The sequence below is a fragment of the Aulostomus chinensis genome, chromosome 21, assembly GCF_037954235.1.
Source record: "Aulostomus chinensis isolate RoL2024-O1b breed Wild chromosome 21, RoL_Achi_v1.0, whole genome shotgun sequence".
Taxonomy (NCBI): Eukaryota; Metazoa; Chordata; class Actinopteri; order Syngnathiformes; family Aulostomidae; genus Aulostomus; species Aulostomus chinensis.
The window spans coordinates 383,333-409,422 of NC_141340.1; the positions used below are offsets into that span (position 1 = coordinate 383,333).

Below are 26,090 nucleotides of genomic sequence, written 5' to 3' on the forward strand. Positions count from 1 at the left end.
TGTGTGTGTGTGTGTGTGTGTGTGTGTGTGTGAGACTATCAGGAGATGTCTCACATCTGTCCCTGACGAACGCCAGAGATGACGTCATCACTCTTCCGGACAAACGGCAGCAAAGGTTCTAAAGATCGCAGGAGACCACGTGTCGTGTGTGTGCCGATCATCGTGCGACCCAAGCCACCAGCCCACCCCAGCACTGAGCCGTGTCACCGGGTTCAGAGCTTCAAGAGTAGAACTGGAACTCTCGGCTCAAGGGGCACGACAAGGTTCACCAAATCGACACTACAGTGCAGCGGAGAGCGAACCAAACTTCCAGCACGCCGTGGGAGGTGCGTCCAGCAGGCGGCGGTGACGCACCTCCCACGGCTGCATTTGAGGAAGAAGACGTATTTCCGGTTCGGCCTGCTCTCCCCGCTGGTTCCCGCTGTGTTTGTTGGACGTTTCATCTCGTTAGAGTTCGAATCTTCGTGGAAGCCGCAGCCGTCCTCACGACCCTCGTCTTGCCGCGCAGCCCGCAGGTAACGCGGTGCGGTTGTGTCGTGGTCCGCGTCCAGCGAGAGGTGTTAGCAGGTAGCTAGCGGTGTGAGCTAGCGAGTGATGTTAGCATGTTGCTAGCGGTGTTAGCATGTCGCCGGAGCTGAGGGTGGAGGGTTCGGTCACCTGCAGGTTGCCCTCATTAGGACGCACAGGCGAGTCACGTGCACGGAAAGTGAAGGTGGTTTCACCTGGCTGGAGGAAGTTGATGATGTCACGCGCTCGCACGTGGGTTTAGTTTACGTTAGCTAGGTAGTTTGGGTTTGGGAACCTTCTACCGGCAGGGGACACCCAGCTGGGTCACCAGCCGAACTCACACAGGGACTGGCTCGGTGCGTGAGCTCACCCTCGAGGGTTCTACTGTTGTCCAGTGGGCGCACCGTAGCTGTCTCACCTGACGGTGCGTCGTCTCCATGGCAGCATCCTGTGAGTGTTGTCACTTCCTGTCATCAAGACAAGTGAAGGGATTGGACCGCCAGGGCCGGGTCAGCAGTCCTGGTTTGGTTTTTGTGGAGACGATTGGGGGGGGGGGGATGTTGGCTGGTTAGTCCTGCTGGCTCCATCGGTCCTCAAATCTCACTGGACCGGTTTGCAGCTCTTCTGAATCTGAGGTTGGAACACGCGGTTGGAGGGTGAGTCCTGACCGCGTTCGCTCATGTTACCAGTAGAGAACTGGCCTTCGTTTGTGCTCTCATCTGGTTGTGAAAGCTGGGCACCTCCCAAGGAAGGTTTCCTGGTGCGTCCGGTGGGAGGAGGCCGTGGAGATGTGGTCTCTGTGGGTTCAGGGTGTAACTGCCCTCTAGTGGACACCCAGAGAAGGTGTGAGATGGCAGCTCTGCCTCCTGGTCTCATCTCAGGGTCCTGGTTTTAGAGTAGACTGGGTCATGGGTCAGTTAGACCACATTGTTTTACATCAGAAGTTGGAGATTGTAACTAAGAGACGTCATACCATTAATGATACAACAATGGCGAGGACGCCGATGACCACTGGTCGTGTCCCCAGGGTCGGCACCGTAATGTTCCCATCACTGGCATGTTCAGATGTCACTGTTGTCATGTGACAGTAATGTGTCCTCTGTCTTTGCACCAACTACATTTGCAGGATGTCATCAGGGCTCCTGGGGCCTCCTGGCAGCGAACAGCTGTGCGTGTTCCTCCTGAGAGCGGAGGAGGGGGCGGTGAGGAGGAGGGAGGTGGGCTGCCAGTGGGAGAGTCCTGAGGAGGACAAGAGGGAGGTTGGCTGCCAGAGTGACGTGACAGAGCGTCGAGACGCCGGCGTCCAGGTGGATCTGCTGACTCAGCAGCTGAGCTGGAGACATTCAGGTGAAATGCACATATTAGTCTCACCCCTTGACCGTGTCCCTGCCCACTCCCCTTACACCCTCTGGCAAAGCACCGGCATACTGTCATCTAACAGCAAGCAGGGTTTGGGGGTGAGGTGGAGACCCTCGAATGATCACATGACTTCATGTTCTTCAGGCTAACCCTGGGAAGGTCAAAGGTAACACACAGGCTCTTCTCTGCTGACTGCACGCGTGTGTCACTGTTGTCAAGTTCCTGGAAAAATGAGCTCCTCTGCCAGATGTGCAAGTCAGAAAAATGGCACTAGAGGCAGTGCTTGTCTCCATGGTAACAAAGTCTGCTACCTCCTAAGCTTTCTGCCGTAGTTAACCAGCTGAGCGCAGCTCTGATTTGGGGGGTCTCTCCGTCATGTTCACATGACACAAGCTGCCCTCACATCAAGGGTATACACTCTGGTGACGGGACATCAGCGGCATGATTGACGGTAATAAACTGATCAAAAAGAAGCGGAAATCATGATGTCATGATGGTGATTTGGGCAAATCTTGAGTTCATGATTTTATCAGGTTTGTTACCACGACAGCAAGCTAATAACTTTTAAAAACCTTGTTGTCTGAGTGGAGTTCTGGTCAGGTGACCACAGGAAGTTGGAGATGATGTCACCAAATTTGATTGTTAGTGTTTGGTAAGTGGTTTATCACATTTTATTCAAACAGAAGTTCATCAGTTTTTATCAACAAGATTAACGTCGAAGAGCTATCGTTCACCTCGAAGCTTGTTTTGGTTGGTCGGGACACCGCGGCGCCGTTACTGCTCAGTCATCATCGTCACGGTTGTTGCCTCCACAGGTTCTTCAGCTGTGGTGCTGCAGTGTTTTGCGGTCAGACCCGATGGACCAGACGGCGGCGCTCTGCTGCAACACTGCACTACCACACCACCCAGAACCAGAGCCATCCAGCCTGCCATCAAACGCAAGGCCCTGCCCACCCACCCCCACACCCCTGAACTGCCCCTGTCTAGGAGCCAGAGGAAACGGCGTCCACCACGGTGGAGAGATGATCTGCAGAGCTCCCCGCCAACAACTCCAGCTCCACGTAACCTTCACCAGCGTAGAGTTTCCCCCGTCAGCCATGCACAGCAGGAGGTGGAGGTGATGGAGGAGACGGGGGACCCCACCTGGATGCCAAGCGACGCAGGTGACTTGAGGGACATGTTATTAGGATGTTAAAAACAATTGTCTTTTTTTGATGGCATGTCCATTCATGTCCCCAGACGGCGTCTCTCACCTGTGTCTGTCTTCTAATGATGGTGAGGAGCGGGACTCGCAGCTTCACGATGGCACTGTGGGCGGAGTCAAGCTGGAGCCTGACAGCACTGTGTGCGACGTGTGTGGTAAAGTCATGAAGAACAAGTCGAGCCTGGCTCGTCACTCCTTCATCCACACCGGCAAGAAGCCGTACGCCTGCCACCTGTGCGAGCTGCGCTTCAACCGCCGTGACAACCTGCAGCACCACCTGAACAGGCTCCACCCCAACGGAGTGGCCAAGCTGGAGAAGCCGCGAAAGGTTCACACGTGGCTGTGTGAGGTGTGCGGCAAAACCTTCCGCTGCAGGTCAGCGCTCAAGACGCACGAGGTCATTCACCTGGGCGTCAAGCCTCACAGCTGTGACCTTTGCCCCAAAGCCTACATGCGCATCAATGATCTCGAGCACCACAAGAAGATAGTGCACGTCGACAATGGTGAGGCGGCGGCGGCGCAGCGATCTGGCTCGCTGCTCTGCGACTTCTGTGGGAAGGAGTTCAAGTTCCGGTCACAGCTGGCTGTCCACTTTCAGACGCACACCGGCGAGCGGCCACACCTCTGTGACATCTGTGGTCGCAAGTTCTGCCGCCAGTACCAGCTAGAGCGGCACAAGATGCTGGTGCATGTCAACCGAGCCAATGGCGAGGAGAGCCTGTTCCCTGATGCGCTCTTCCCGTGTGGAATCTGCGGGAAGCGGCTGAAGTCAGAGGCGCTGCTCGCTGCTCATTCCCGCATACATACAGGTGACAAGCCATACCGCTGTGGTGTGTGCCTGCGCACCTTTGTGCGCGCCTCCTGCCTGAAGCAGCACCACCTCCGTGTGCACCTGAAGGTCCGCGGGAATGAGGCCCCGCACGCCGCAGTGCACAGGCGGAGTCCGGCAGCGGTGAAGGCGTTCCCGTGTCCCATCTGCAGCAAAGTGTTCAAATTCAAGTCTCTGCTAGCGAGCCACTCCGTGATACACAGCGAGGTGCGGCCGCATGCCTGCGACTTCTGCAGCCGCAGCTTTCGCCGCCTCAGCCACCTGAAGAGACATCGTGAGGTCGTTCACGCCAATGGAGAGCGCCTGCCGCAGAGCTACGTCTGCCACATCTGTGGCAAAGACAAGAAGTGCCGTTCACAGCTCGCAAGACACATCATCATCCACACGGGGGAGCGGCCGTATGGCTGCGACCTCTGCAGCGCTCGTTTCAATCGCAGTGGGAACCTGCATCAACACAGGAAGCGCATGCATGGCGTGGGTGAGCCACCAGCCGAGGAAGCCCCACCCATCCTCTTTGATGATGACGTGAACATGACACCTGCTCTGACCTACAAACAGGAGGAGACGGTGATGGCGGTGGATTCCGCTGTGGAGGAGCTTGAAGTTGCCGTGAGTATGGAGACAGACACCACCTGACCGCGAAACATCTTTTGCATCTGGGATGTAAGATCATGTGATGTCAGTCAGCTGATCAGCAGATGGACCAGAAATGCCTTTACGAGTGGACGCTGACATGATGACATCACAGACGCTGGTTAAGATCAGCCATATTTTTGTCAATAAAATGTCCATAAGGTTTGAGTGTTTGACGAAATAAAATCTGACATATGAGAAGCTACATGATTGATTGACCTGCTGATGATGTCACCACACTGTCACTGATTCTCATATTGACCCCCATGGAAACGGTCTACGCCTCCAGTATGCTGGGCCCACCCCCTCACCTACCTTTCTAACCTGTCAGATGAACAAGGACCAGCCTGAGGTGGGCTGCTGATGTCACAAACGGCTGAGAGAAGACGAGAGATTTCTAGCGTTGAGAATCGACTTTATTGACCTGGGAAGCGCAACAAAGATGGAGGTCATGTGGCAGCAGCTTGTTGGCGAGAAGGCACTGAGACGCTCGAGTGAAAAGTGAGCAGGTGATGAAGGTCATTTGAAATTTCTTTTCTGAAGTGGAAATCATCTTTTGCTGCAGATTGACTTGAAACAAACAACCAGAATTAACGAGTTCTTGAGTGTTCAACCAATATTTGGCTTCAAGAATAATTAGGAAGCTCTGCCCCGGATGCTCTGGAGGTCTGTAAGGGTCTGAATTCTCAGCTCATGCAGGTGTACTTGGGTTAAAATTAATATTTAACAATTAATTTTGCATCATTATCAATAATTAATCATTTGGATGGGGAAATATTAAAATGAACTTGAGGACCAGGCGGCTCTGTTTTGGCTGAGAATGTTAAACCATTGGACAACGATTCACAAGAAGTCTTCATTTACAAATTTCTCACAAGGAAGTGAGGACAGGATGGGAGGAGAGATGAAGGGAAGACAGGAAAGGCAGAGTAGTGATAGGAAGGAAACAAGGATGTTTAATAAACAGGAAATGTGGCGGGATCGTGGTCGTCTACTGTCCATCGACACCACAGGATGGTGATATTTGGCTGAGCTGTGATGTCACTCATGGTCACACCTCCATGCTGTCAGCTTTTGGTGCCCTGGAGATCCACAGATTTGTTTGGTCGATGGCCGTCTTGGTGCAAGGTTTGCTGTGGGAGGAGCCCAGGTGACATCACATTCACTGACAGTTTAGTAATCAAGTAGTGATAATCACGTTAGTTCTGAACATCAATGATGACATTTCTATAAAGATCCTAGGTCATGGTCATGTGACCCTCGATCTCCTGGCAGGGCCCACACCTCAGTTTGAGAACCCAAATTAATAGCCATTCATTTCCTCAATTGGCACATTTCCACCCATCCATCCCTCCCTCCATGTTCCCCCTCTCCTCCTGGTGAGGGTGGTGGGGGTGGAGCCTATCCCAGCAGCCTTCCCCCTGGACAGGTCACCAGTCCATGGCAGGGCCAACACATAGAGACAGACAACCATTGGCTCTCCCAGCCACGCCTACGGTCAATTTAGAGTCTGGATTAACCTGGTCCCTCTTGATGTCTTTGGACTGTGGAGGAAGCTGGAGTACCAGAGAGAACCCAGCAGGAACAGGGAGAACATGGAGACTCACCCAGAAAGACCCCGTGCTGCAGCCGGGGCTCCACCCACAACCTTCTTGCTGGGGGCCACAGGGAGGACCACTGCTCCACCGGGCCGCCCTCGACACATTTAAAGCAACAACTATTTGTTAGCATTGTTTTAAAGTTTATGAATAAATCACAAATGTTTGTGTTACTAAAGAGAAATACCCACACCCAGTGAGGGTTGCGACTAGTGACAGGAGGGGGCGGAGTTTCAAAGACACGCAAAAGTGTGAGGTCAGAGTTCCAGTTAACTTGTTATAATCGCTGACCAACCCTACACATAGAAAGGCCTTGTGTCAGCACAAACCACAGCAGGAGCAATAAGAAAGACTTCTGGGATTTGTAATTTTTGAGGACAGGGTTCAAGAGCTTGTGACTTGTCACAGGAGGGGTTGGAGTTACAGGGACAGTCTTACCTTCTGCTGAGCATCTGAAAACAAAACGTCCCAGAGGCCACCAGGATGAGCAGTATGAGGGGGATTGTGGGAATGATCACGTAGAGCAGGAACATGCCTGAAGAGAAACATGCCACAGTCACTGGTCACACACCACAAACAAATTAATGTTTAAGATCCTTAAAGGACACGCCCACTTTTAGAAAAAGTTCTTTGTCCCCAGAGACAGATAAGAAGATTGAGACCCTCCTCCCAGGGAGCTGGAACCCATGCTAGTTAGCTTAGCACAATGACTGGTAGTGGGTGGGAAGTGTTAGCGTAGCTGCGTCTCTGCCTGCATTAATATCAGGAGGGTTGTGTGTAACCTTGGTGATGAATACCAGTTTAACATGAGGAGACGTTGTAGTGGTAGAATCAGACACGTAGCTGGAACTACTTTCCTGACTGGGAGCAGTGATTTGACGCAGCACCTCCAAAGCTCCACTGGAACTTGGGTCAACAGAACCAAAGGTTTGTTGAGGACTAGAAGAGCGACTGCTGCTACTGATGATGATGAGGAGGAGGAGGATTCCTGCTGGACACACCAGCATCCTGGACCTGAGCTAGCTGATGCTAACACTTCCACCCACTACCAGCTATTGGGCTAAGCTAACCAGCCTGGACCTGAGCTAGCTGATGCTAACACTCCCCACCCATTACCAGCCATTGGGCTAAGCTAACTAGCCTGGACCTGAGCTAGCTGATGCTAACACTTCCTACCCATTACCAGCCATTGTGCTAAGCTAACTAACCTGGGTCTCAGCTGGACAATAAAGGACTTTCCCTTTAAAGCAACCATCATCAAACCACAGACGCCGCCATTAAGGAGCAACTGAAGCACTCATTGAAAGGGAGTTCACCTGCAATTGTGACCTGATCCAGTGGTAGCCCCACCCCTGCAGGGACATGATCATGTGACAGTCCATCATCCATCTACCTGTCCACCCACCCATCCATCATCCATCCCTCCATGTTCTCCCTCTTCTCCTGTTGAGGGTGGTGGGGGTGGAGCCTATCCCAGCAGCCTTCCCCCTGGACAGGTCACCAGTCCATCAGGGCCAACACATAGAGACAGACAACCATTGGCTCTCCCAGCCACGCCTACGGTCAATTTAGAGTCTGGATTAACCTGGTCCCTCTTGATGTCTTTGGACTGTGGAGGAAGCTGGAGTACCAGAGAGAACCCAGCAGGAACAGGGAGAACATGGAGACTCACCCAGAAAGACCCCGTGCTGCAGCCGGGGCTCCACCCACAACCTTCTTGCTGGGGGGCCACAGTGACAGTCCAACAGTATCAACATCACATAAATGGACTTCTGGTACCTGAAGCTCCAGCTATGGCAACCTCAGGGGGAACCTCCTTGCTGCTTTTCGTGTGTTTGACGACACCGCCGCCAAGCGTGGCATCTAAATTACAAACATTTATATTCAAAAACCACACAGGTTCAAAGCTCAGCATGCAAATGTAAAACCAGCTTACCTGTGCCCCTCCCCCAAGGTGTGACATCATGTTCTGTTGCTGTGTGGCTCTCTGAGAAAAGGGACCATGTGACAGACCTGCTTCTGATTTGCTGAAAAGTTGATCATCGAGAGGATTTGATTGGCTGACTGTACCTGGCTGATATTTGCAGATGAAGTTGTGCTTCATGTTGCAGCGGTCATCGTTCCATTGGTAGAGATAAGCTCCGCCCAGACCAGGGAGTGCGGTCGGCTGATGGTACATCACAACACAGGCCTCGCCACCACAAGACGGCTCATCAAAGTACCAGTTCCTGTATTGTCATCAACAATGACATCATCATTATCGCTAGTTAGCCACAACTCCAGTTCTTCTGCCAAACCACCTTCTACCTTGAGTCAAGGATGACATCACTCACCTGAAGGATGCCAGGCTGCCATCGATCCACTGATACAGGTGCGGACAGGAAGTGAGTTCAGAAGGATTCTGTTCGACTCCGTCCACACGGGTCAGACCAATCCAGAAATCACCATCTGCTATACCTCCCCCTGCACCTCCTGATGCCCCACCCACTGCTCCTGAGCGTAACTCCTGCACACGAGGAAGAGGGGATGAGGAAGAGGAAGAGTAGGCTATGGTGATGAAGGCAACTGTCTCACCTGCAGCAGGTTCTCAATGTCTCGCTGCTCAGAAGGACTCTCGATGCTGAGCAGAGATCCTCCGTCCATTTCGCAGGCCTGACGCGCCTCCTGGAATGCCACACGGCTTGACATGTCGTGGAAGTAGGCCATCTTGTAGCAGGGAAGCTCAGGACCCCCAACACACACCGTCTGACCTGCGGGAGGAGACAGGCCCGCCCACACTTGTTTGATTGACAGACCACTGATGGAGGCCCCATTCACTTAATAACAAATTATCATTAGCACTTGATCGAAAAGACGCTCCTCCTCCTTGTGTCCTCACTAGGACATTCCCAGGGAGGACACACACTCCTCCTCCTGTCTAACCCTCACGAGGACGCTCCTCCTCCTTTGTAACCCTCACTAGGACGCTCCTCCTACTGTCTAACCCTCACGAGGACGCTCCTCCTCCTGTCTAACCCTCACGAGGACGCTCCTCCTCCTGTCTAACCCTCACGAGGACGCTCCTCCTCCTGTCTAACCCTCACGAGGACGCTCCTCCTACTGTCTAACCCTCACGAAGACGCTCCTCCTCCTGTCTAACCCTCACTAGGACATTCCTCTTCCTGTTGTTCCCTCACGAGGACGCTCCTCCTACTGTCTAACCCTCACGAGGACACTTCTCCTCCTGTCTAAACCTCGCTGGGATGCTCCTCCTCCTGTCTAACCCTCACTGGGATGCTCCTCCTCCTGTCTAACCCTCACTGGGATGCTCCTCCTCCTTTCTAACCCACACGAGGACGCTCCTCCTCCTGTCTAAACCCCAGGAGGACGCTCCTCCACCTGTCTAACCCTCACGAGGACGCTCCTCCTCCTGTCTAAACCTCACGAGGATGCTCCTCCTCCTGTCAAACCCTCACGAGGATGCTCCTCCTACTGTCTAACCCTCACGAAGACGCTCCTCCTCCTGTCTAACCCTCACTAGGACATTCCTCTTCCTGTTGTTCCCTCATGAGGACGCTCCTCCTACTGTCTAACCCTCACGAGAACGCTCCTCCTCCTGTCTAAACCTCACTGTGATGCTCCTACTCCTGTCTAACCCTCACTGGGACGCTCCTCCTCCAGTCTAACCCTCAATGGGACGCTTCTCCTCCTTTCTAACCCTCACTAGGACATTCCTCCCGTCTAACCCTCACGGGGACGCTCCTCCTCCTGTCTAAACCTAACTGGGATGCTCCTCCTCCTGTCTAACCCTCACTGGGATGCTCCTCCTCCTTTCTAACCCACACGAGGACGCTCCTCCTCCTGTCTAAACCCCAGGAGGACGCTCCTCCACCTGTCTAACCCTCACGAGGACGCTCCTCCTCCTGTCTAACCCTCACTGGGACGCTCCTCCTCCTGTCTAACCCTCATGAGGACACTCCTCCTTCTGTCTAACCCTCACTGGGACACTTCTCCTCCTGTCTAACCCTCACTGGGACGCTCCTCCTCCTGTCTAACCCTCACTGGGACGCTCCTCCTCTTGTCTAACCCTCACGAGGACACTCCTCCTTCTGTCTAACCCTCACTGGGACACGCCTCCTCCTGTCTAACCCTCACTGGGACGCTCCTCCTCCTGTCTAACCCTCACTGGGACGCTCCTCCTCCTGTCTAACCCTCACGAGGACACTCCTCCTCCTGTCTAACCCTCACTGGGACACTCCTCCTCCTGTCTAACCCTCACGAGGACACTCCTCCTCCTGTCTAACCCTCACTGGGACGCTCCTCCTCCTGTCTAACCCTCACGAGGACACTCCTCCTCCTGTCTAACCCTCACTGGGACGCTCCTCCTCCTGTCTAACCCTCACTGGGACGCTCCTCCTCCTGTCTAACCCTCACTGGGACGCTCCTCCTCCTGTCTAACCCTCACGAGGACACTCCTCCTCCTGTCTAACCCTCACTGGGACACTCCTCCTCCTGTCTAACCCTCACGAGGACACTCCTCCTCCTGTCTAACCCTCACTGGGACGCTCCTCCTCCTGTCTAACCCTCACGAGGACACTCCTCCTCCTGTCTAACCCTCACTGGGACGCTCCTCCTCCTGTCTAACCCTCACTGGGACGCTCCTCCTCCTGTCTAACCCTCACTGGGACGCTCCTCCTCCTGTCTAACCCTCACTGGGACGCTCCTCCTCCTGTCTAACCCTCACGAGGACACTCCTCCTCCTGTCTAACCCTCACTGGGACACTCCTCCTCCTGTCTAACCCTCACGAGGACACTCCTCCTCCTGTCTAACCTTCCTGTTCTTTCTTTCATGTGCCTTTGATGTTGACGTGGTTGGAGCTCTCTTGGTTTCCTCCTCACTCCCTCTAACAAATGCATACCCTGACTTTTCAAATTAATGCATTTGTTGTGAAACATGGAGTTGTTGAAAATGTCATGGTAACGTCAGAGCCCCGTCCCACAGCTCTATAGCACTTCAAGCCCCTCCCACTACCACTGACTCCCCCTCCTCCTGGCTCGTGACACAGCTGACAAAGGAAACACTTTATCTTGCTTACCTGACGACCATGACAGAGTAGTTATTCTGTTTACATCCATCATGATGTCACTGTGACATCACTTTGTATAGGAACAATGTCCATCAGCAGAAAAAGCAGCAGCACTGGTGTGTTTATTTGTGTGTGTGTGTGTGTGTGTGTGTGTGTTAATTACTGTAGGGTAGTACAGTACAGTACAGTACACACACACACACACCATCTCTCTCACTCACTCTCCCAACCTCCTTCTCTCTCCCTCTCCCTCTCTCTCTTGACTGTTATGACATCAGATCTGTGATGAAGATGGGACATTCGTCCTGGTTCTTCTGACATCATCCGTAAATCTCCAGTGTTTAACCTGCTGATTAACATTCGGCCATCCAGGCTGTTGACGGCTGTCAATAAAGATTTGTTTGAAAGCAGTTTAAAGTTACTTTAGCAATCATGCTAACGAGGCAGAGACATGCCCCCAACCTGTCATAACAAACTACTAAAATGGCGGCAGTGGAGCTTATTATTCATATTGGCTGTGATGGGAGGCACATCAACATCACGGCCCCCTAACCGTCCGTCCATATGACGCCGTGTTGCCGTGACATCATAGTGCAGACTCATGCAGTGCAGGTCAATAACGGACCTGATTTCAGGCACCAAAATGGTCCTGAAATCCCAGAAGATTATATGTTGTATGTCAGTTCCTGGACAATTGGCTCTGCTCCGTTCGACTTTCTTCACAGCTTTGGCCATTCTGAGCCTACATGTCCCACCAACAACTAGCAGGACGTCCTCACCAACACCACAGCAACTAGCAGGATGTCCTCACCAACACCACAGCAACTAGCAGGATGTCCTCACCAACACCACAGCAACTAGCAGGATGTCCTCACCAACACCACAGCAACTAGCAGGATGTCCTCACCAACACCACAGCAACTAGCAGGATGTCCTCACCAACACCACAGCAACTAGCAGGATGTCCTCACCAACACCACAGCAACTAGCAGGACGTCCCACCAACACCACAGCAACAAGCAAGACGTCCAACCAACACCACAGCAACTAGCAAGACGTCCCACCAACACCACAGCAACTAGCAAGACGTCCAACCAACACCACAGCAACTAGCAAGACGTCCCACCAACACCACAGCAACTAGCAGGACGTCCTCACCAACACCACAGCAACTAGCAGGACGTCCTCACCAACACCACAGCAACTAGCAAGACGTCCCACCAACACCACAGCAACTAGCAAGACGTCCAACCAACACCACAGCAACTAGCAGGACGTCCTCACCAACACCACAGCAACTAGCAGGACGTCCCACCAACACCATATCAACTAGCAGGATGTCCTCACCAAGACCATAGCGACCAGTAGGACGTCCCACACAAACATTGGGGGTATCCTGTTGGCTGCCCTCTTGTCTCTTTTAAAGGAACTACGGTGATCACTGAGTCCTGCATTCCAGTTGTGGGGTCTTACTCTGAAAGTCTTTGGATGAATGTTTGTCACCATGGAAACTAGAGACATTTTGGACAACTAGAATCTTAAGGGACACATTGATCAGACTCACACAGACTCAAGAGGACCAAACAGTTCCAGCTGTCATGGTCGTGATGTTTTTATGGAGCAGTTTGTTGTCAGAAATATCAAAAATGATTAATTATCCACGACCGCTGTTACTTTTATGATTGGATCTGATTATTAGCTGATTAACGGTCACAGTTAATCCAGCGGTACGGTTTGGAGAGAAACTGAACATGTAAGAAAAAAAAAGAAGCTAAAAATTGGCTCATTGAGGTGGTGGAGTGGTTAGAGCGCATGGCACATATGCAGCCGACCCGGTTCGAATCCTGGCCAGAGGTCCTTTGCTGCATGTCACCCCCCTCTCTGTTCCCTGTCTGTCCATCTGTCCCCAGGTAAATAAAGGTGTCTATGACAAAGAAATTCTAAAAAAAAAAAGAAAAGAAGAAGCTAAAATAAGTAAATACTGGTGCAGGAAAAAGATCTTGAAACTAACTATCATCTTGTAAACGAATGAATGAGTCGTTGACACTCTTCACCATCGACATGAACGAATGAAGACATGAAGAGAAGCTGCTCGTTGAGGTCCCTGTTCACCAACCAATCATTGTTTACCTCATCAAAAACAACGCCAACATCAGAGCATTCTGGACTCACCGCTCACCACACGCGCTCCCTCAGCCCGAGAGACCTTCATCGCTATGACGACGCCCAGGACCCCTATCATCAGCGTGTTGCGAGGCATCTTTTTCTTTAAACACAAAAAGGTCAAACAAGTTGTTTGTGCACAAACGTTTTCTTTGTGTCCTCAAAGATGTTTCACAAAAATGTTTCACAGTAAAAGCTGCTGGTTTCCTGTCTGGCGATCGTCTGCTCCTTCATGCTTCTGCTGACACCTCAAGAGTCCTGCGACTCAGCGCCGCTCAGATGGGCCAACTCCTCCCCTCTGCTCCTCCCCCTCCCCTCTGCTCCTCCCTCACACATCGATTTACTAGATGCACCTCCTTGGTTCATGAGGCCCTGGGGGGCCACACACCCACCGTTCTCGTGCCACTTTAATTCACTTACACTGACAGCACAGCAGCTGCCGATGACTAGAACACTCGCACATTCCTCCGCCAGCAGCTCGCGTCTCTCCCTCCTGGTTCATCCACCAGGAGGTGCATGCTCATCTGCTCTGAACGATGCTGATTTCACAAAGCTGCTGATGACTCATCCAAAAAAAACAGCAGATGCCAAGGGACAACATGGGACATGCTACATACAGGGGCCACAGTGTGGTGTGCTGACAGTTCCCCCCACTGACAGCCTCAAAGCTAAGCTAAGCTAGCAGTTTCCCCCTGCTTATGGCCTCCAAGCTAAGCTAAGCTAGCAGTTTCCCCCTGCTTATGGCCTCAAAGCGAAGCTAAGCTAGCAGTTTCCCCCTGCTTATGGCCTCAAAGCTAAGCTAAGCTAAGCTAGCAGTTTCCCCCTGCTTATGGCTTCAAAGCGAAGCTAAGCTAGCAGTTTCCCCCTGCTTATGGCCTCAAAGCGAAGCTAAGCTAGCAGTTTCCCCCTGTTTATGGCCTCAAAGCTAAGCTAAGCTAGCAGTTTCCCCCTGCTTATGGCCTCAAAGCGAAGCTAAGCTAGCAGTTTCCCCCTGTTTATGGCCTCAAAGCTAAGCTAAGCTAGCAGTTTCCCCCTGCTTATGGCCTCAAAGCGAAGCTAAGCTAGCAGTTTCCCCCTGCTTTTGGCCTCAAAGCTGAGCTAATGGTTTCCTGTATAGAAGGTGTGCGAACGTTTGTGTGTTAAACTAAGCAGTTTTGCCCTGAATCCAGTATTCATATTACGAGTAATACCAGTATTAATACTTATATCTTTAATTGCCCCTCGGGATAAATAAAGTTATCTGAATCTGAATCTTATATGTACCTGAGTCCTGAATTCAAGCTGTTTATTACTGCTGTTTATTTACTGATGAAGCAGCTGTGTGTCAGTCAGTCGTTACGTTGTTCATTTGTCAGCAAATCATCATGAACATCCAATCAGAACGGCTCGATGATTCCAGGTGACCTGAGATGGACAAACTCATCTGATCAGAAATCAATAGAACAATGAGCTGACACCAGATGTGTGACCTTTGACCTGCTCAGACATTCAGACAGAAGCGTAAAGAAGGGCAGCACTTTCCTGGAACTTCCTCTATCAGCGTTGCCACGGAGACGATCCCGTGGGTAAGAACACCGTCATCAACACTCTCCCTCGTCTTCATCTGATTCCTGCTCATATTGAGTTTCAGTGTGAGGAACACAACTACACACCGACACTACTACACATCTACACACCTACAATACTACACAACTGTACACTTACATGACTACACACCTACACAACTGTACCTTACATGATTACACACCTACACAACTGTACACTTACATGATTACACACCTACACAACTGTACCTTACATGACTACACACCTACACAACTGTACCTTACATGTCGACACACCTACACAACTGTACCTTACATGATTACACACCTACACAACTGTACCTTACATGACTACACACCTACACAACTGTACCTTACATGATTACACACCTACACAACTGTACCTTACATGACTACACACCTACACAACTGTACCTTACATGTCGACACACCTACACAACTGTACCTTACATGATTACACACCTACACAACTGTACCTTACATGATTACACACCTACACAACTGTACACTTACATGATTACACACCTACACAACTGTACCTTACATGATTACACACCTACACAACTGTACACTTACATGATTACACACCTACACAACTGTACCTTACATGACTACACACCTACACAACTGTACCTTACATGACTACACACCTACACAACTGTACCTTACATGATTAAACACCTACACAACTGTACCTTACATGACTACACACCTACACAACTGTACACTTACATGATTACACACCTACACAACTGTACCTTACATGACTACACACCTACACAACTGTAACTTATATGATTACACACCTACACAACTGTACCTTACATGACGACACACCTACACAACTGTACACTTACATGATTACACACCTACACAACTGTACCTTCCATGACTACACACCTACACAACTGTACACTTACATGATTACACACCTACACAACTGTACACTTACATGATTACACACCTACACAACTGTACCTTCCATGACTACACACCTACACAACTGTACCTTACATGATTACACACCTACACAACTGTACCTTACATGTCGACACACCTACACAACTGTACCTTACATGACTACACACCTACACAACTGTACCTTACATGGCTACACACCTACACAACTGTACCTTACATGATTACACACCTACACAACTGTACCTTCCATGACTACACACCTACACAACTGTACCTTACATGACTACACACCTACACAACTGTACCTTACATGACTACACACCTACACAACTGTACCTTACATGACTACACACCTACACAACTGTACACTTACATAACTACACACCTACACAACTGTACCTTACATGACTACACACCTACACAACTGTACACTTACATGATTACACACCTACACAACTGTACCTTCCATGACTACACACCTACACAACTGTACACTTACATGATTACACACCTACACAACTGTACACTTACATGATTACACACCTACACAACTGTACCTTCCATGACTACACACCTACACAACTGTACCTTACATGATTACACACCTACACAACTGTACCTTACATGTCGACACACCTACACAACTGTACCTTACATGACTACACACCTACACAACTGTACCTTACATGGCTACACACCTACACAACTGTACCTTACATGATTACACACCTACACAACTGTACCTTCCATGACTACACACCTACACAACTGTACCTTACATGACTACACACCTACACAACTGTACCTTACATGACTACACACCTACACAACTGTACACTTACATAACTACACACCTACACAACTGTACCTTACATGACTACACACCTACACAACTGTACCTTACATGACTACACACCTACACAACTGTACACTTACATGATTACACACCTACACAACTGTACCTTCCATGACTACACACCTACACAACTGTACCTTCCATGACTACACACCTACACAACTGTACCTTACATGTCGACACACCTACACAACTGTACCTTACATGACTACACACCTACACAACTGTACCTTACATGACTACACACCTACACAACTGTACCTTCCATGACTACACACCTACACAACTGTACCTTACATGTCGACACAACTACACAACTGTACCTTCCATGACTACACACCTACACAACTGTACCTTCCATGACTACACACCTACACAACTGTACACTTACATGATTACACACCTACACAACTGTACCTTACATGATTACACACCTACAAAACTACACACCTACACAACTGTACCTTACATGATTACACACCTACACAACTACACACCTACACAACTGTACACTTACATGATTACACACCTACAAAACTACACACCTACACAACTGTACCTTATATGATTACACACCTACACAACTGTACACTTACATGATTACACACCTACACAACTGTACACTTACATGATTACACACCTACACAACTGTACCTTACATGACTACACACCTACACAACTGTACCTTACATGACTACACACCTACACAACTGTACCTTACATGACTACACACCTACACAACTGTACCTTCCATGACTACACACCTACACAACTGTACCTTACATGTCGACACAACTACACAACTGTACCTTCCATGACTACACACCTACACAACTGTACCTTCCATGACTACACACCTACACAACTGTACACTTACATGATTACACACCTACACAACTGTACCTTACATGATTACACACCTACAAAACTACACACCTACACAACTGTACCTTACATGATTACACACCTACACAACTACACACCTACACAACTGTACACTTACATGATTACACACCTACAAAACTACACACCTACACAACTGTACCTTATATGATTACACACCTACACAACTGTACACTTACATGATTACACACCTACACAACTACACACCTACACAACTGTACACTTACATGATTACACACCTACAAAACTACACACCTACACAACTGTACCTTATATGATTACACACCTACACAACTGTACACTTACATGATTACACACCTACACAACTGTACACTTATATGATTACACACCGACAAAACAACACACCTACACAACTGTACACTTACATGATTACACACCTACACAACCGTACCTTACAAGACTACACACTTACACAACTGTACCTTACAAGACTACACACTTACACAACTGTACACTTACATGATTACACGCCTACACAACTGTACCTTACATGACTACACACCTACACAACTGTACACTTACATGATTACACACCTACACAACTGTACCTTACAAGATTACACGCCTACACAACTGTACCTTACATGATTACACACCTACACAACTGTACACTTACATGATTACACACCTACGCAACTGTACCTTACATGACTACACACCTACACAACTGTACCTTACATGATTACACACCTACACAACTGTACCTTTCATGACTACACACCTACACAACTGTACCTGACATGATTACACACCTACACAACTGTACACTTACATGATTACACACCTACACAACTGTACCTTACATGACTACACACCTACACAACTGTACACTTACATGATTACACACCTACACAACTGTACACTTACATGATTACACACCTACACAACTGTACACTTCCATGACTACACACCTACACAACTGTACCTTACATGACTACACACCTACACAACTGTACCTGACATGATTACACGCCTACACAACTGTACCTTCCATGACTACACACCTACACAACTGTACCTTACATGACTACACACCTACACAACTGTACCTTACATGATTACACACCTACACAACTGTACCTTACATGACTACACACCTACACAACTGTACCTTACATGATTACACACCTACACAACTGTACCTTACATGACTACACACCTACACAACTGTACCTTACATGATTACACACCTACACAACTGTACCTTACATGACTACACACCTACACAACTGTACACTTACATGATTACACACCTACACAACTGTACCTTACATGATTACACACCTACACAACTATACACTTAAATGATTACACACCTACACAACTGTACACTTACATGATTACACACCTACACAACTACACACATACACAACTGTAAACTTACATGATTACACACCTACACAACTGTACACTTACATGATTACACACCTACAAAACTACACACCTACACAACTCTACCTTACATGACTACACATCTACACAACTGTACCTTACATGACTACACACCTACACAACTGTAACTTATATGATTACACCCCTACACAACTGTACCTTACATGATTACACACCTACACAACTGTACACTTACATGATTACACACCTACACAACTGTACCTTACATGATTACACACCTACACAACTGTACCTTACATGATTACACACCTACACAACTGTACCTTACATGACTACACACCTACACAACTGTACACTTACATGACTACACACCTACACAACTGTACACTTACATGATTACACACCTACACAACTGTACCTTACATGATTACACACCTACACAACTGTACCTTACATGATTACACACCTACACAACTGTACCTTACATGACTACACACCTACACAACTGTACACTTACATGATTACACACCTACACAACTGTACCTTACATGACTACACACCTACACAACTGTACCTTACATGACTACACACCTACACAACTGTACCTTACATGATTAAACACCTACACAACTGTACCTTACATGATTACACACCTACACAACTGTACACTTACATGATTACACACCTACACAACTGTACCTTACATGATTACACACCTACACAACTGTACACTTACATGATTACACACCTACACAACTGTACCTTACATGATTACACACCTACACAACTGTACACTTACATGATTACACACCTACACAACTGTACCTTACATGACTACACACCTACACAACTGTACCTTACATGACTACACACCTACACAACTGTACCTTATATGATTACACCCCTACACAACTGTACCTTACATGACTACACACCTACACAACTGTACACTTACATGATTACACACCTACACAACTGTACCTTACATGACTACACACCTACACAACTGTAACTTATATGATTACACACCTACACAACTGTACCTTACATGACGACACACCTACACAACTGTACACTTACATGATTACACACCTACACAACTGTACCTTCCATGACTACACACCTACACAACTGTACACTTACATGATTACACACCTACACAACTGTACACTTACATGATTACACACCTACACAACTGTACCTTCCATGACTACACACCTACACAACTGTACCTTACATGATTACACACCTACACAACTGTACCTTACATGTCGACACACCTACACAACTGTACCTTACATGACTACACACCTACACAACTGTACCTTACATGGCTACACACCTACACAACTGTACCTTACATGATTACACACCTACACAACTGTACCTTCCATGACTACACACCTACACAACTGTACCTTACATGACTACACACCTACACAACTGTACCTTACATGACTACACACCTACACAACTGTACCTTACATGACTACACACCTACACAACTGTACACTTACATAACTACACACCTACACAACTGTACCTTACATGACTACACACCTACACAACTGTACACTTACATGATTACACACCTACACAACTGTACCTTCCATGACTACACACCTACACAACTGTACACTTACATGATTACACACCTACACAACTGTACACTTACATGATTACACACCTACACAACTGTACCTTCCATGACTACACACCTACACAACTGTACCTTACATGATTACACACCTACACAACTGTACCTTACATGTCGACACACCTACACAACTGTACCTTACATGACTACACACCTACACAACTGTACCTTACATGGCTACACACCTACACAACTGTACCTTACATGATTACACACCTACACAACTGTACCTTACATGACTACACACCTACACAACTGTACCTTACATGACTACACACCTACACAACTGTACCTTACATGACTACACACCTACACAACTGTACACTTACATAACTACACACCTACACAACTGTACCTTACATGACTACACACCTACACAACTGTACCTTACATGACTACACACCTACACAACTGTACACTTACATGATTACACACCTACACAACTGTACCTTCCATGACTACACACCTACACAACTGTACCTTCCATGACTACACACCTACACAACTGTACCTTACATGTCGACACACCTACACAACTGTACCTTACATGACTACACACCTACACAACTGTACCTTACATGACTACACACCTACACAACTGTACCTTCCATGACTACACACCTACACAACTGTACCTTACATGTCGACACAACTACACAACTGTACCTTCCATGACTACACACCTACACAACTGTACCTTCCATGACTACACACCTACACAACTGTACACTTACATGATTACACACCTACACAACTGTACCTTACATGATTACACACCTACAAAACTACACACCTACACAACTGTACCTTACATGATTACACACCTACACAACTACACACCTACACAACTGTACACTTACATGATTACACACCTACAAAACTACACACCTACACAACTGTACCTTATATGATTACACACCTACACAACTGTACCTTATATGATTACACACCTACACAACTGTACACTTACATGATTACACACCTACACAACTGTACACTTACATGATTACACACCTACACAACTGTACACTTACATGATTACACACCTACACAACTACACACCTACACAACTGTACACTTACATGATTACACACCTACAAAACTACACACCTACACAACTGTACCTTATATGATTACACACCTACACAACTGTACACTTACATGATTACACACCTACACAACTGTACACTTATATGATTACACACCGACAAAACAACACACCTACACAACTGTACACTTACATGATTACACACCTACACAACCGTACCTTACAAGACTACACACTTACACAACTGTACCTTACAAGACTACACACTTACACAACTGTACACTTACATGATTACACGCCTACACAACTGTACCTTACATGACTACACACCTACACAACTGTACACTTACATGATTACACACCTACACAACTGTACCTTACAAGATTACACGCCTACACAACTGTACCTTACATGATTACACACCTACACAACTGTACACTTACATGATTACACACCTACGCAACTGTACCTTACATGACTACACACCTACACAACTGTACCTTACATGATTACACACCTACACAACTGTACCTTTCATGACTACACACCTACACAACTGTACCTGACATGATTACACACCTACACAACTGTACCTTACATGACTACACACCTACACAACTGTACACTTACATGATTACACACCTACACAACTGTACACTTACATGATTACACACCTACACAACTGTACACTTCCATGACTACACACCTACACAACTGTACCTTACATGACTACACACCTACACAACTGTACCTGACATGATTACACGCCTACACAACTGTACCTTCCATGACTACACACCTACACAACTGTACCTTACATGACTACACACCTACACAACTGTACCTTACATGATTACACACCTACACAACTGTACCTTACATGACTACACACCTACACAACTGTACCTTACATGATTACACACCTACACAACTGTACCTTACATGACTACACACCTACACAACTGTACCTTACATGATTACACACCTACACAACTGTACCTTACATGACTACACACCTACACAACTGTACACTTACATGATTACACACCTACACAACTGTACCTTACATGATTACACACCTACACAACTATACACTTAAATGATTACACACCTACACAACTGTACACTTACATGATTACACACCTACACAACTACACACATACACAACTGTAAACTTACATGATTACACACCTACACAACTGTACACTTACATGATTACACACCTACAAAACTACACACCTACACAACTCTACCTTACATGACTACACATCTACACAACTGTACCTTACATGACTACACACCTACACAACTGTAACTTATATGATTACACCCCTACACAACTGTACCTTACATGATTACACACCTACACAACTGTACACTTACATGATTACACACCTACACAACTGTACCTTACATGATTACACACCTACACAACTGTACCTTACATGACTACACACCTACACAACTGTACCTTACATGATTACACACCTACACAACTGTACCTTACAAGACTACACACCTACACAACTACACACCTACACAACTGTACACTTACATGACTACACACCTACACAACTGTACCTTACATGATTACACACCTACACAACTGTACACTTACATGATTACACACCTACACAACTGTACCTTACATGATTACACACCTACACAACTGTACCTTACATGATTACACACCTACACAACTGTACACTTACATGATTACACACCTACACAACTGTACCTTACATGACTACACACCTACACAACTGTACCTTACATGATTACACACCTACACAACTGTACCTTACATGTCGACACACCTACACAACTGTACCTTACATGACTACACACCTACACAACTGTACCTTACATGGCTACACACCTACACAACTGTACCTTACATGATTACACACCTACACAACTGTACCTTACATGGCTACACACCTACACAACTGTACCTTACATGATTACACACCTACACAACTGTACACTTACATGATTACACACCTACACAACTGTACCTTACATGATTACACACCTACACAACTGTACACTTACATGATTACACACCTACACAACTGTACCTTACATGATTACACACCTACACAACTGTACCTTACATGACTACACACCTACACAACTGTACACTTACATGATTACACACCTACACAACTGTACCTTACATGACTACACACCTACACAACTGTACCTTACATGATTACACACCTACACAACTACACACATACACAACTGTAAACTTACATGATTACACACCTACACAACTACACACCTACACAACTGTACACTTACATGATTACACACCTACACAACTACACACATACACAACTGTAAACTTACATGATTACACACCTACACAACTGTACACTTACATGATTACACACCTACAAAACTACACACCTACAAAACTGTACCTTACAAGACTACACACCTACACAACTGTACACTTACATGACTACACACCTACACAACTGTACACTTACATGATTACACACCTACACAACTGTACCTTACATGACTACACACCTACACAACTGTACCTTACATGACTACACACCTACACAACTGTACACTTACATGATTACACACCTAGACAACTGTACCTTACATGACTACACACCTACACAACTGTACCTTACAAGACTACACACCTACACACCTACACAACTGTACACTTACATGATTACACACCTACACAACTGTACCTTACATGACTACACACCTACACAACTGTACCTTACATGATTACACAACTACTCAACTACACACCTGCAGGGTTCTCAAAGCGAGGTGCGGTGCCAGATGTTCGTCCAGATGGGTTGCTTGGTACTTTTGTCAAACCCACTGATGAAGTTCTGATGACATCATCATTATCCACTTCCTTCCTGTCCAACCAAAGAAACAACCTGAGTGTTTGTTTGGTGACCAAACTTTGAACACAAACTTCTCCGACATTTAGTTCAGAGTTCATGTTCGTCCAACACTCTCTCTTTCTCTCTCTCTCACACACACACACACACACACACACACACACACACACACACACACAAGCCTCATTCACAGTATTGATCGGCTGCCGGAAGCTGATCATCTCTGTCCACTCCCACTGATTACCTCGCTCTCTGTCTCTCTCACACACACACACACACACACACACACACACACACGCACACACACTCACACTGCCATCTTGAACCAATGACGTGGTTTGTGATCAGGGGTTTGGCGCTTTGATGCCGGTCCCTCGCCTTTCAGTCCAGACAGTCGTGGTTATGGAATGTTGTTGTTGTATCTCGCCATGTTTTTCAGGTTCAGTCACCTAACAGAGCAGCTGTCAATCATGACACCACGCCCCTTTTTTTACAGCATCACAAACACCGATCAGAAATGAGACGGGGGGGGGGTGCTGGAGACCTGCTGTTTGATTACATGTATAAAAGTTTATTTGACATATGAACGGTTTTTCTCTAATGGTTACCTAGCAACCAGCTCCTAAGAATCAGGGAGGGGCTTGTGTGTGTGTGTGTGTGTGTAAACTGAGCTGCTGTTAAAATCAATGTGCATTAACACACACACACACACACACACACACGCAGCTGGTTAATGTGTCACCATGCAGTCTGCTCGCTGTGTCCTGATTGGCTAACTGATTGAATCTGACCATAAACTCACATTTCGGAGTTTAGAGGAACTTTATTGATCGGCAGCTCTTTGGAGGAACATTGGGATTGATTGGTACGTGTGTGAACGCAGACAAATATGATCAGCCGATAAAATAAATACATCTGCACATTCAGAAGGATCCTGGCGAGCCTATGGTTCAATAAATGGAGCCAACAAGGACCAGTTCTGATACAGGTCCGTCTGAGTCCTGCTGCGTCTGTGGGACACGTGAAAAGCGCTTCGTCAGCCTGAGCATTAGCAGTGGTAGGTGTTATCATGCTAGTGCTAATGTTCATTTTTGTCATTGGCCATCATAACCCCACATCCTGAACTTTATCATCTGCATGCCAATAATAATTTTGAAGGGTTTTTCCTTTGTTTCTCCCTCCCCAGAGGCATAGTATTGGCATTATTACGACTTATGGCTAACATGCTAATGCTAATTTTGTGTAATTGCCACCTTTTTCCACACACATCACGTTGCATTTCAGCCAAATAAACCCCTCCCTTCTACAAGACACTTTAATCGTCTGCGTGTGTCGACTGGGTTGCAGGTTCATTTCAAGCAGCCACAACTGTCTCACGACTCTCAAGGCTCATTTCACCTGACAGCTGACGTGGCTCCAGAAACAAGTGTCAAAGGTTCTGACCACTGATGTCTGACACCAGCAGCTCCAGCAGCAGCAGCACTGACACACAGGCCCATCACCGCTCCACAGGAAGGTTCG

At 47.4% G+C, this 26,090-nt stretch overlaps 2 protein-coding genes across 9 annotated transcripts; one reads left to right on the plus strand and one right to left on the minus strand.

Moving 5' to 3' along the window:
- Positions 1-63: 63 nt before the first annotated feature.
- Positions 64-5,977, plus strand: LOC147241236 (uncharacterized). 2 transcript variants are annotated; one of them, XM_086191121.1, is made up of 4 exons: positions 64-515; positions 1,634-1,854; positions 2,682-3,029; positions 3,106-5,977. In XM_086191121.1, the coding sequence occupies exons 1-4, from the start codon at positions 79-81 to the stop codon at positions 4,533-4,535; spliced, it is 2,436 nt and encodes an 811-aa protein (XP_086047247.1). In that variant the 5' UTR covers positions 64-78; the 3' UTR covers positions 4,536-5,977. The 2 variants fall into 2 exon arrangements, with proteins under 2 accessions (XP_086047247.1, XP_086047248.1); XM_086191122.1 differs by having other exon boundaries at positions 64-263; positions 3,106-5,975.
- On the minus strand, positions 4,940-26,085 carry chodl (chondrolectin). Of its 7 annotated transcripts, XR_015110850.1 has the most exons (10): positions 25,968-26,077; positions 24,469-24,584; positions 8,705-8,880; positions 8,464-8,636; positions 8,201-8,358; positions 8,067-8,117; positions 7,910-7,993; positions 6,569-6,665; positions 6,140-6,426; positions 4,940-5,665 (listed from the first exon to the last, which is right to left on the minus strand). XR_015110850.1 is itself a non-coding variant. In XM_086191127.1 (9 exons), the coding sequence occupies exons 1-9, from the start codon at positions 26,066-26,068 to the stop codon at positions 5,584-5,586; spliced, it is 1,038 nt and encodes a 345-aa protein (XP_086047253.1). In that variant the 5' UTR covers positions 26,069-26,077; the 3' UTR covers positions 4,940-5,583. The 7 variants fall into 7 exon arrangements, 6 of the variants coding, with proteins under 6 accessions (XP_086047253.1, XP_086047255.1, XP_086047258.1 ...); XM_086191127.1 differs by lacking the exon at positions 6,140-6,426; XM_086191129.1 differs by lacking the exons at positions 6,140-6,426; positions 25,968-26,077 and adding an exon at positions 24,881-25,086.
- Between the last annotated feature and the right edge of the window lie 5 nt (positions 26,086-26,090).